This window comes from Carcharhinus amblyrhynchos, chromosome 1 (assembly GCF_965287045.1).
Source record: "Carcharhinus amblyrhynchos chromosome 1, sCarAmb.v2.hapA, whole genome shotgun sequence".
In the NCBI taxonomy this organism is placed as follows: domain Eukaryota; kingdom Metazoa; phylum Chordata; class Chondrichthyes; order Carcharhiniformes; family Carcharhinidae; genus Carcharhinus; species Carcharhinus amblyrhynchos.
This window is the reverse complement of record NC_137324.1, coordinates 78,571,076-78,583,124: the sequence shown is the minus strand read 5'-3', so window position 1 is coordinate 78,583,124 and position 12,049 is coordinate 78,571,076. Positions and strand designations below refer to the sequence as shown.

General features: G+C 40.2%; 1 protein-coding gene across 2 annotated transcripts in view; it reads right to left on the bottom strand.

Annotated features, from left to right (window-relative positions):
• Positions 1 to 11,584, bottom strand: part of kdr (kinase insert domain receptor (a type III receptor tyrosine kinase)) — a 68,504-nt gene extending 56,920 nt beyond the window's left edge. Inside the window, exons 1-3 of one of the 2 annotated variants that reach the window (XM_080187458.1) lie at positions 11,178 to 11,584; positions 3,081 to 3,162; positions 1,159 to 1,364 (exon numbers count right to left, since the gene is read on the bottom strand). In XM_080187458.1, the coding sequence (XP_080043584.1) occupies positions 1,159 to 1,364; positions 3,081 to 3,162; positions 11,178 to 11,241 (352 nt within the window). In that variant the 5' untranslated portion in view covers positions 11,242 to 11,584. The remainder of the gene's footprint in view (positions 1 to 1,158; positions 1,365 to 3,080; positions 3,163 to 11,177) is intronic. The other variant, XM_080187468.1, reaches the window with a different exon arrangement.
• Positions 11,585 to 12,049: the final 465 nt, after the last annotated feature.

Below are 12,049 nucleotides of genomic sequence, written 5' to 3'. Positions count from 1 at the left end.
TAAATGGTCATTGGATAACCATATTGATGATATTGGAATATTGTAGGTTAGACAGGTTTTAGATTGGTTCCGCAGGATGGCGCAACATCTAGGGCCAAAGGCCCTGAACAGCGCTGTAATGTTTTATTGTCTATGTTCTAAAAGAATGTCAACATATGCTGAGAGCAAATTTTGAGCTTTTTCTCTCAGATCATTTATATCCATTATCGACGCTTTCTTTACTTATATGACACTGATGGATTTGTCATATGCTTCAGCCTGAAATGAGCTATCTTACAAAGTATTTGAGTAAGTAAGTTGCATCAGCGTAAGATCTGCTGACTAAAAAGCTTTGAATAAAGGACAAAGCACCTTTCCCATTAAACTTATAAGGTATTACCCAAAAATTGTAATTTTGGTTAAGCATTATAGCTCCAGGAGAATTGCATTTTTTTTATTTTTTTAAAAATCACTGTATGAGGTTGATTCACAATTGTCTGAAGTATAATAGTATGACAAACATAAAATGCAAGGCGTGAAGGACACCAATCAGGAAATTGGTCTGTTTTCTCATTATAACCCTGTCTGATCGGTAAGACAGAAGGAAGTGCTGCAGGCAATGTGCATTTAACCACATTGCTTTGGAAGTTGAAGAACAGGAACCCTATGGAGGTTAACCCCAGCATGTGGTGGGCTTTATTGTGGGTACACTACTCCAGTGGAAGCAAAGGTGATCATTTGTACGGCATCTGATAAGGATCTGTATCTGTTCCCACAAACGAGGCATTGCCCTGAGATCAAAGAGTAAAACAGAATGAATCCACATGCTGCAGGAAATGCAAGTTTAAATTGAAATGCTACCTACTGGAGAAAATGTTAACAATTGAAAATGAGCTCTGTTTGTATTTATTTCCATACGCAAGCATTGAATTCATTTGCTATTATTGCTACTGATACTTGTGCTATTACTTATAATGTCAAGTTTAAAAAGTTGGTTGTATTTTTTTCCTTCATTAGTTACCTTTTTAAGTTACTACATGGGAATACTTAGACACTAAACAGAGAAGAAGTGACCTCTAGAGGAGTAATGAGGTGGAAATGTTTGCTGTTTACTGGAACCTACGCAAACAAATTTCTTTCCATTGCTGCATAATGACATTTTAAGAAAAATTCTCTTACCCTGAACAAAGACATAGATACTTGCAGCTATTTGCATCGTAGAATGCTTGTGGAAACATCGGTATGTCCCTGTATCATTTGCAATGGTTTTTGTCAGAATAAGAGTTTTGCAAAACAAAGTCCTATTGGTGCAGTCACTCAATGATATCCTGTGCTCCATGCTACTGTGATTTCTGGGCCATGACCATTCCAACGGCTCACGTCCACTGCAGCAAACATTCAGAAGCAACATGTTCTTGGTTAGAAATGCAGAGCTGCATGAAGTTCTTTTCATTTGGTTTTTTGCTTAACCACAAATGATGATAAAATTTCATTTAACAAAGTGAAGAGAAAAAGTATTGAACTTACGATTTTTACTCATTTTTTTCCCATTCTGTTTCCAAAAAGAAACAAAATCCAGGATACAAATTATTATTTAACAGGCATATTATAATTAATAGAATGTGGTTCTTCAGGATGAAGTTGCAATTACCATTTAAATTAGAAATATGAGTAATTATTTAGAATATAATAGATCATAGTATTCACAGTGAGGTTATTTCATGAGTGGTTATGTCCCATAATTAGAAAAATTAAGACAGTTGCATACACATTTGTTGTATTTCCACTACTATTTAAAAGTGAAAATTGCAAAGAAAGGTAGCTCCAGAACATGACTTATTATTGAACTATTTTGCCTTCATGAATTAATGCTAAAACCAGTAGCTCTCCCTGGTGAGGCACCTTGGGGATGCATTCTGCTATTCATAGCTCTTTATTTAAGGTGCATCAACATATAGTGAGATGGTCAGCTTGGTGAGATGAATTGGCAGCAGGCAGTTCAAAGGGGAAGGCCAGGGAAGAAATCTGTCACCGATTTGATATTTTTTGAAACATCTTAATCAATCCAAAAGACAGTATCAATTTTATGCAGAAAATAAAAACATTTCAGCAGTTTCAACAAAAAAGTGGCAAATTCATTAAACATATATTTTGAGATATTTAGTAAATTTCCTAGTGAGAGATCATGGGAAAAATTAAATTAATTCATAAAGCGTTGTCCACATGCCACCTTTGTTGACAGAAATGCAACATGAACTATGAGCTATGAATGATAACATCATGGCACAGCAGCATAGCGGCACAGTGGTTAGCACTGCTGCCTCACAGCTCCAGGTACCCAGGGTTGATTCCCAACTTGGGTCATTGAGACTGCACATTCTCTCTAATTCTGTGTGGGTTTCCTCCCACAGATCGAAAGATGTGTTAGTTAGGTGCATTGGCCATGCTAAATTCTCCCTCAGTGTACCCAAACAGGTACTGGAGTGTAGTGACTAGAGGGTTTTCACAGTAACTTCAATACAATGTTAATGTAAGCCTACTTGTGACTAATGAATAAACTTTTTTAAAAAACTTCATATTTTCCTATCTGCCTGCTTCAAAAATGATCAAAGCTGATTGCAAACTTTCTGTAGTAAATTTTATAAATCTCATTTTTTTTCAACGTTATAGTTAATCAATACATTTTAATATAAAAAAACTGGAAATGGTCAATATCTGACTGTTTTAATACATCAGGGCTTACACTGTGAATTATAAACAGTACAGTAACACAAATGTTAACTTCTTTATCTTGAATGATCTTCATTTTATACAAGGTTAAAAGAATCTTACAAATACTTAACTCTGTGCCCATTGATACTGCCAGTAGTGACTTTAGGTCATAGCTGGTATGCATAATACTAACTAGAAAGAAAGATTGACTTAAAAGAATTATAGAGTAGAATAGAATAGATGCTCAGGAATACACACTCATTTACACATAAATATACAAATCAAGTACAAGATTATGTGATATATAATTACAAATTAAGTATAAGATTATGTGATATATATTTACTTTAAAAGTATTATGTCAGGTAGAATACAGAACTTTCTCTCACCTGCATGTAATTATTAAAGTTTCATTTGCATTAATTACATGTTCTTTATCCTGGATGCTGAGGTGTGGGGATGGGTAGGAGCCTGCAAATTAAAATATCAGATTCATTTTTAAGAGAACCATCTGTAGAAACTAAATAGAGTGAACACACTCGTGCATATTAGCTGACAATAGAAATGCTAAAGTAAGTTTGATGGCTGAAATGCTCCCACAATTGTTGTGAGTGAAGATTTGTGCCAAAATAAGTTGTCTTTGTTTGCCACCTTACTCTTTTATTAGTGTTATTGAATAGAAATCTGTCCATGTATCAGCCGTCAATTGCTATCACATTATGTATAGTACGCGAGGGTGTAGTCAGGAAGGACTAGAAAATATGTAACTACTGTTGGAGGGAGATAGGAAGGAAATTCTTCCAGGGAGGGTCCAAAGACTGTTTCCCCTGACGAACCTTGCAAAACTATACTTTCAAATATGTATTTTCCTGTCGTTGAGACTATGTTTGTTACAATATTTGAAGGCCCAGCCGGAGATTGAAGGTTGTGATAGAACAACGAGGATGAAAATTCACTGATCACAGTAAATCATAATACATTTGCTACATGGAGTTACAATAAACCTTTCTATCTGAACTTTCTGTCACAAATTCTTCAATAAACAAAACAAATGTGCATCTATATTGCATACACTATGTTGGCCACAAATCTCATATAAATTTGCATGCACTTTTTTTAATTACACATAGTTTTAGCTCTAACATCAATGAATAAAGCCTGACTCCGCCAAGAGTTAAGCAAATGCACAATATCTCATTTAAAACAAATGAAGCAAATTATCAACTTAATTAATGGAAAATACGGTGCCCTAATTAGCAAACATTTTTTAGCAGAACCCATTATATAAGAACATGCCAGAAGGGGGTTGACTGCATAACAAGCTTAATTCAGGAGGCAACACGGTGATATCAAAGCAATACTTAGGGAATGCCAGTTACGCTGCAAAAGGAGCTAGGCCTTTTTTTTAAAAAGGACTTTTTAAATGATTTAACTTCTTTTATTACATAGTGAAAAATATTGCAGCTTGAGGATTCCTCATTCACACACAATATACTGTGGCAATGGGAGTGAAGTGCTGCCTGCAGTTCTAATATTACAATATGAGGTCAGCTCTTGTACAAGATTTTGTGGTGCTATCAGCATATAGCACATGTAGCACAGAGGTACACTAAAGGCTGTCCACATCCCTTGCAAACTCATCTTAAAACTGCTCTGCTGCTAAAAGATAGAAATGGCTTCATCAAGCCTATGATGATGAACAGCATTCTTCCAGAATAGACCTTTGAAGGTCCTGTTGCAAGAGGTCCTGAAGAGAAAGGGCAATAAGGGCAGTACTTTTCAGAGTAAGGAATAACTTCTCTGAAGACCACTATAAGAATAGGTGGATGGGGATAGGACAAAGAGCAAGTATGTCATTAACCATGGCCAGATGCGAGCAACAGGTTAGGAAGAAAATTGTTCCTCTTTGAAATGTTGCCAGCATAAACATGTTTATACTTTGCTTAATTATACAGTGTTGCCTAGAAATGACTCTTAAAAGTTGTTATTGTAAGTCTGATGACACATCACAGAACAAGAATCCATGGCACATTCTGTTACTTAGACCATCCATATTTTTAGCTCTACACTCTCCATGCATTCTGAAAGGTGCATTGGCCATGCTAAATTTTCCCTTGGTGTACCCGAACAGGAGCCAGAGTGTGGCGACTAGAGGATTTTTCACAGTAACTTCATTGCAGTGTTAATGTAAGCTTACTTGTGACATGAATAAATAAACTTTAAACTTTAAACATTTCAGTGTGACCATTGAGATATTGCCATTTCAGTTGAGCCAAGGACAATCACTGAGTACAAGGTATATTAGATGATGCCTGTTACTGATTGAGGGAACTTCTCCTATTCATTTGAATGTTGAGGCTGTGCAAGGGCCACCAGATTTCAATCATCCACGACAACAAGATCAACCTAAATGACTCGCTTCCTCTGTTCCTGTCCTTCCTCTTTTGGGATTAGCAGAGGTTGAGAGGTAGAATATCTATAGTTTTAAATGAAAATGAGCTCCATTACAGTCTTTGGCTAACTGATGATAAATGAAGTCCAAATTTAAAAAGGAACAATGGCAAAATCCGTGAGTAAATAACAAAATTGCCATGTCAAGATTTTGTGACAGCCTATTCAACACATTTACAGAACCAGAGTCGACATGGCTGAGGGGCCATTCAAAAGGTACCTATTTCTTATGGGTGCTGAGGTCTAAGCAGTGCTGCTCATGGGCTAAAACTATACCATAAAGCAAGACCCTTAAATACTTTCTGGGGTGTCAGTAACTGGTGCAGTACCAGTGCATGCTAGACCTCAGTGACATAGATGATTTCCCATTGCATTACTCCCCTGGAACATACAACAGATGCAGTTAGGTCCACCTGCCCCAAAAGATAGTACACTCCACTCCATGCACTTAGGAAATATAACTACTTGGCATCGCATTAGGAAGTTCATTAGTAAATATGTTGTTTCTCCAAATTGTGTAATTAATTCTGAGTATTTTAATTTCATGTTTGACTTTCATTAGCTGTAGTTTAGGCTTATGCTATAATTCCAGTAGGATAGGTTTTGACAAATTATAATAATTTATGTCTAACTAGGCATTTTTAATTTTAATGAAAAGCTGAAAGATGCCAAAGATTAGAACACTGTTGAATATGTGCAATGTATGTTACATACATTGCTGCATTTGAACACCTTGGCATATGTTATAATATATTTGAACTAATTAATTGAAATGGACCACCACAGGATTAGTGGAGGCAAAGGCCCTGGAATCATTAAAAGAATAGTTAAGGGTGATGATTCTAAGACTCAATGTGTGGAGGAATGTTGTATTTAAAAGAAAATGTATTCCTTTCTCTGAGTTACAAAGCCAATGCAGAGAGGGGATAGGGCAAGCTCCAAATCCAACTCCTTGCTCCTAAAACCAATTCAATTCAACTCAACATGGGTGGCATGGTGGCACAGTGGTTAGCACTGCTGCCTCACAGCACCAGAGGCCTGAGTTCAATTCTGGCCTCAGATCGCCATCTGTGGAATTTGCACATTCTCCCCGTTTCTGTGCAGGTTTCCTCCGGGTGCTTTAATTTCCTCTCACAGTGCAAAGATGTGTGGATTAAGTTGATTGGCCAGGCTAAATTGACCCTTGGGGCCAAATTTTTCAGGTGTGAAAACATGGTAAAGTTGGATATGAGGCAAGTAGCACAATCCATGCCTACCTCCGTGCCAGTTCCCCCTTTACTAAGGCCCAAAAATGGCAGCGATAGGGACAGTGCCTGAAATGGACATGAGGGCCATTTAAATGCAATTGCATGCAGTTAATTTGACTTAATGGGCTACATGCCCAATCTTACTGGCACTTCCCCCGTTACACCGTGTTTGCCCATCCAGATTCAGTATGAAACAGACATGCTCCTCAAAAGTCCAATTCGGGTGCTCCAGTTAGTGAGGAAGTAAGTGCTGAATATCTGACGGTTCTCTGCTTGAGATCAATGGGGCGGGCGGTGGGTGGGGGGGCTCCACTGCCACTCTGTGATCAGTGAGGGGGAAGGGCAGTCCACAGCTACTGTGTCTGAAATCAGTGACGGGGAGGGGGGGGATCAGTCTGGGTAGCGGAGGGAGTGGAGGGATAAGAGTGCCAATAATGTTGTGGGGATGGGGCAATATCTGTGGGTGAGAGGGGGAAACATTATCTAGCCTGGGAGTGATGTGGTGGTGGACCCGCATTCTATCCTTTTTTTCTGCAGTTGTACAGTTGGAAGCACTGGTTGGAGCTGCAGGTTTTCAGGTGTGTTATGCCCCGCCCACAGGCTTCTGCAGTACGATTCAGAATCACTGATTTTTTTTTCAGGCAGAGTGCGTATGGGGCTGCCTGAGAACAGGCCTAAAGGTCAGATCTGAAACACTCCCAGTTTCAAGTCTGCCTAGCACTTGGAATGAAAATGGTAAAATGGGGCCCTTCGTGTCAGGTGATTAGCAGGGTAAATATGTGGCGTTCCAGGAATCGGGCCTGGGTGAGATTGTGGTCACTGGAGATTTGATGGGACAAATGGCCTCCTTCTGCACTGTAGGGGTTCCATGCTGCTATCATAATTCAAATTGAATCCAATTCATGGTCCCCGTAAAAGAGATACACCAGATCCAAGCTACAAGACCAGGCATTGCACCTGATCTCATGCTTGATCTTAGCCAAAAGACTGAGGAGTGTCATATTGTAGTGAATAGTTGAATTAGAATGAACCTAACGTCTTTCTCTCTCTATAGGTATCTTGTGATCTTGTGTGGCACAATACACATTCTACTGATCCACAAACTATTTCAAGTTGATGTCATCAGTAAAATGCACAATATTGTTATTTTCTACACTCAACTGCTTCAAGAAAGTCAAACAAACTGCAGTGTATTCCATCTGATTCACAGAAACACAACATTCAAAAGGAAATATTTGAATAACTGGATGCGCACTTTAACAATGCTAGGAACACACTGATGGGATATCCAGAATGCTCCTGTAGTGCAGTAGTTCTGAAATACTGAGTGATAAAGAGAACTCTGTCTCTTCAAATCACAGTATGTTGTTATTCAGCCTCTGTCATAACAGGATGAAGGGCAAATGGTCAAACATTAGTTGATTGATTGAAACCTTACAAACTGTGGGCAGAGTTCCGATTTTCTGATGTTGCTCAACTTCAAGGACTTCCAAAGGCTGTGAAACATTGGAATGAATAAATTGGACAATCAGCAGATGATCTCATGCTTTGGGGAATTTCAAAGCTTTTTCTACATATATCTTACCTTAAATTGTAGGATCGGTAAAAGAAATTCATGCACATAGAGAAATAAAGAAATAAATGCACATTACGAAGCGTTTTGGACATGGTGCAATTATTTAAGCAGTATAAAATTCTATGTTTCTTTATATGGTTCATTCTATCGTAGACTGTAAACTTTATATAGCTTTCTTATGTCCAACTAACATCACGATTATGACAATGACAGTTTAAGAAACATGAATTGTACAATTGTTCTACCAATATATTGCAACAGAAGGTATCCCTATCTCGGAGGACTGCTGAATAGTTCTGGGTCCAAATCTGGAATTAAGTTGAATTTAAAAGGGGTATAGATTCTCTTCATGAGAAAGACCACTCTCTGTTCTCGGGCACTTGCACTTATTGTGTAATAGATTTCCTCTGTTTCGACTCCCACATCTCCTGCCCGTCTGTCACGAACTACTTCAGCGAGACAATCCGTGTTGACAGCAGACTTCAGCAATTCGATTGCCCGCCCCCCACACCATTCACCTTTAATCAGCTACTGGGGAACTGCAGTGAATTAAAACCCTTGTAAAAGTGAATAACGGTCCAAAGAATTTTAAAGCCTCTCTGGCCCCTGGCCTTTTTCAATTTCCTTTTCTAGGAATACGTGGGAAAACAGGCGGTTTAAATCAAATTATTTTGTTCTAATTTCTTTTCCTCCAAACTATGTAAACTATCGAATCCAATCGAAATATATCTGTAAAGTTCAGAAGAGTGGGATTATTATACATATAAGAGAGAGAGAGCAGATATGTTTGTTTTGACTAAGGAGTGTCTTCTATTTGGATCACAAATAGTGGACTGGTTGTTGCCTGGAGTTACTTGTATTGAAGGTACTTGGTTACTTGTATTGAGATGGCGATGGTGGCTTGGACTCATTTGCAGAGATCTCGATAGAGCTTCACGGCGCCTATCTGTTTTCTACTTCCTTTCTGCGCCTTACTCATTGTTTGGTTGGCTGTTTCTGGAGAAGTGTGAGCACTAAATGAGACCTCAAATCCGTCTCACAAACCGCGCCACCCACCCCCACCCCCCCCCCCCAACACACACAGACACCGCCCCAGATCCTGAAACATAGAATCCCTACAGTGCAGAAGGAGGCCATTGGGCCCATCTATTCTCATCGACAACTATCCCGCCCAGACCCTAACCCGTAATCCCACATATTTACCCTGCTAATCCCCTGACACTAGGGTCAATTTAGCCTGCCCAATCAACCTAACTCACATATCTTTGGACTGTGGGAAGAAACCCGACCACCCGGAGGAAACTCACGTAGACACGGGGAGAACGTGCAAACTCCACACAGACAGTGACCCAAGGCTGGAATTGAACCCGGGTTCCTGGCGCTGGGAGGCAGCAGTGCTGACCATTGTGAAGTTTGCCCCTACTCCATACTCTGGGTGTTGGGTGGGAACAAATGGACATTGAGGCATGTGTTGTGCATTTCATACTTCGTGAAATCTTATTTTGTGCTCAATTTTATTTTCTTGCCTCTTCCTATTGTTTAAAATGTTTAGTTATTCAAACTAATTTTTTAGAAATCAATAATTGAAAGAGAAATTGAAGTGAGTTACAATTTTCAATCATAGGGGGATGGCACAGTGGCATAGTGGTTAGCACTTCTGCCTTACAGCACCAGGAACCCAGGTTTGATTCCCAGCTTGGGTCATTATCTGTGTGGAGTTTGCACATTCTCCCCATGTCTGCGTGGGTTTCCTCCGGTTCCTTCCCACAGTCTATAGATGTGTGGGTTAGGTGGATTGGCCATGCTAAATTTCCCCTTAGTGTCAGCAGGACTAGCTAGGGTGAATGCATGGAAACATGGAGATAGGCCTGGATGGGATTGTGGTCGGTGCAGACTCGATGGGCCGAAAGGCCTCCTTCTGCACTGTAGGATTCTATGATTCTAAATCAGCAACTGACTGGGACCGTGGCTCTCTCACATCTGACCCTCGCTATTCCAGTGTTAAAGCTGGCCACTGAGGGAGGCGGGTCCTGTCTGATTTCGGTGCTGTGTTCCCCAGCTTTTCCTAAACTGATCTCAGAGAATCTCCATCATTAGTGTGTGGAACTTCTTCTTTCCCACAGACAGCAGTAGAAGCTGGGTCATTGACTGTATTCAGAGCTAAGTTAGAGTTTCGATAAACACGAGAATCATGGTGGGTGGGGGAGGGGTGAGGCCTGCGGGGGTGTGGGGGGACGGACAGACAGGAAAGTGGAGCTGAGACACAAGCAGATCAGTCACGATCTTGTTGAATGGTGGAGCAGGCTCGAGGGGCCGAATGGTCTGTTCCTGCTTCTATGTTCCACTTGGGTTAACTACCTTTAGCTCTTCACACCGTCAGCACAGAGTCGACATGTTTCTGTTCTCCTTAACATAAGCGAATGTAGGTATAAAACAGCCGGTTCCCTGCTTAACTTCCTCCAGCCCTTCAGCAGGAGAATGAGGAAGAATGGATGGAAGGTGACCAGAAACCCGGTGCCCAACTGCGTTTTACATTGAAGGTGATTACAAAGTTTTGTTTTAAAATCCTCAGTAAGGAATTAACTATTGTTAGTATTTCCCTGAGCAGAGGATCCATACATAATCATTTCGATCATAAACAGTCACATCCAGAATTTCTATCCCAGCCCCTTGCTTCATAAAGCGTTCCTGCAATTCTACCTGTTGTCAGACTGTGTGATTGTTTAAAGAACTCTGCAACTCGAACTAACCAGAACCCGGGGAATTATTTGAAGGAGAGGCTTGCCAGATCGCTTCTTAAAGTGAGAAGGTGGACCTTGCCTGCTAGTGACCTGTTAAGGGTGAAGCTGGCAGCTATGTCTGTTCAGTGGAATTTCAGAAGTAGCAGACTGGACTCTCCATATCTGGACCCAACAGATATTTGAACAATCAGTTCAGAATAATCTCAACAATCCACCTTCTGTACTCTGTTTAATTTGTACACTTTATACTCAGGGTTTAGCCTCAAACGAAATTAAATCTCACAAGGGGTTAAATTTCGGTGCGCGATAAAACTCGATTGCAACACGCTTTCGCTAATTTGTAAAACTAATTCGCCTTCGCAATACCAAACCCCTTTCTGTTCTACAGTTCTAATTCCTCTGTTTGAATTTGGTGCCATTGAATGTTACACAACAACGATATTGCTATGTTACTTTGCAAATAGTCCTCACCCTTTGCCTCAGAGAATCCCATCCGCAGCCACACCACCAGCGCGAACAGCCCTGTTTTCCACATGTCACAATGGGAAGCCCGGGGTCCAGATTGTCCTGACCTCCAGTGGGTTATTCCAGCAGCCGCTGCTCCAAGGGCGCTTGTTTTCTCTATAAATTCTGGGATGCTCTCCAGCCTCACAGTCTTATTCGTTTATCGTCGACCCAAATCGCGTAACATATTAACATCGCCTTTTATTCGTTAGAGATGCAAAGGAATTCGGCAAAGGTCGCCTAAAGCGATAATCCCAAGAGCTGCTATTGGAATCCAGGCCGTCCCTGAGAAGGAAGGTGTTGCACTTTGGGTTCGGTTGGATGAGTGTCAAGTGGAGATGGCAATTTGTTGATTATATACAGGAGGCGGTTCCAAACTGGGAAAGTTGATCCACCCGTCACGTGACGTGAGGGCGTAGTGTCTCCTTCAACAAAAAAGAAAAAATACCGCAAACAACCCAGAAAGGAAGATTATCACAAAGTTGACTGAGAAATAGTAAATGCGGGTTTAAGATCACCCAGCAGAAAACAAGCTCGCACCAAAAACGCGTGTTGAAAAATGAATGGAAGTAACATCCGCACACAACATTGAAAATAAGGTCATATCTTAATCTAAAAGCTCCAAAATGCGAAAGTAGACCTATCTTACTGCTGTAGTTACGTAACACGGCGCTCCTTTAGTATAATTATTGGGAAGTGAAAAGCCCAAACCACAAATGTTTAAACAAATTAATTGCACAAAGTGCATTAACTTTTAATCTAGATCTATTACTATCTGTAATTATTTGTCACAAACCTAGCAACGAGAATTCAAAGAATAATGAGTCCATCTTGATACA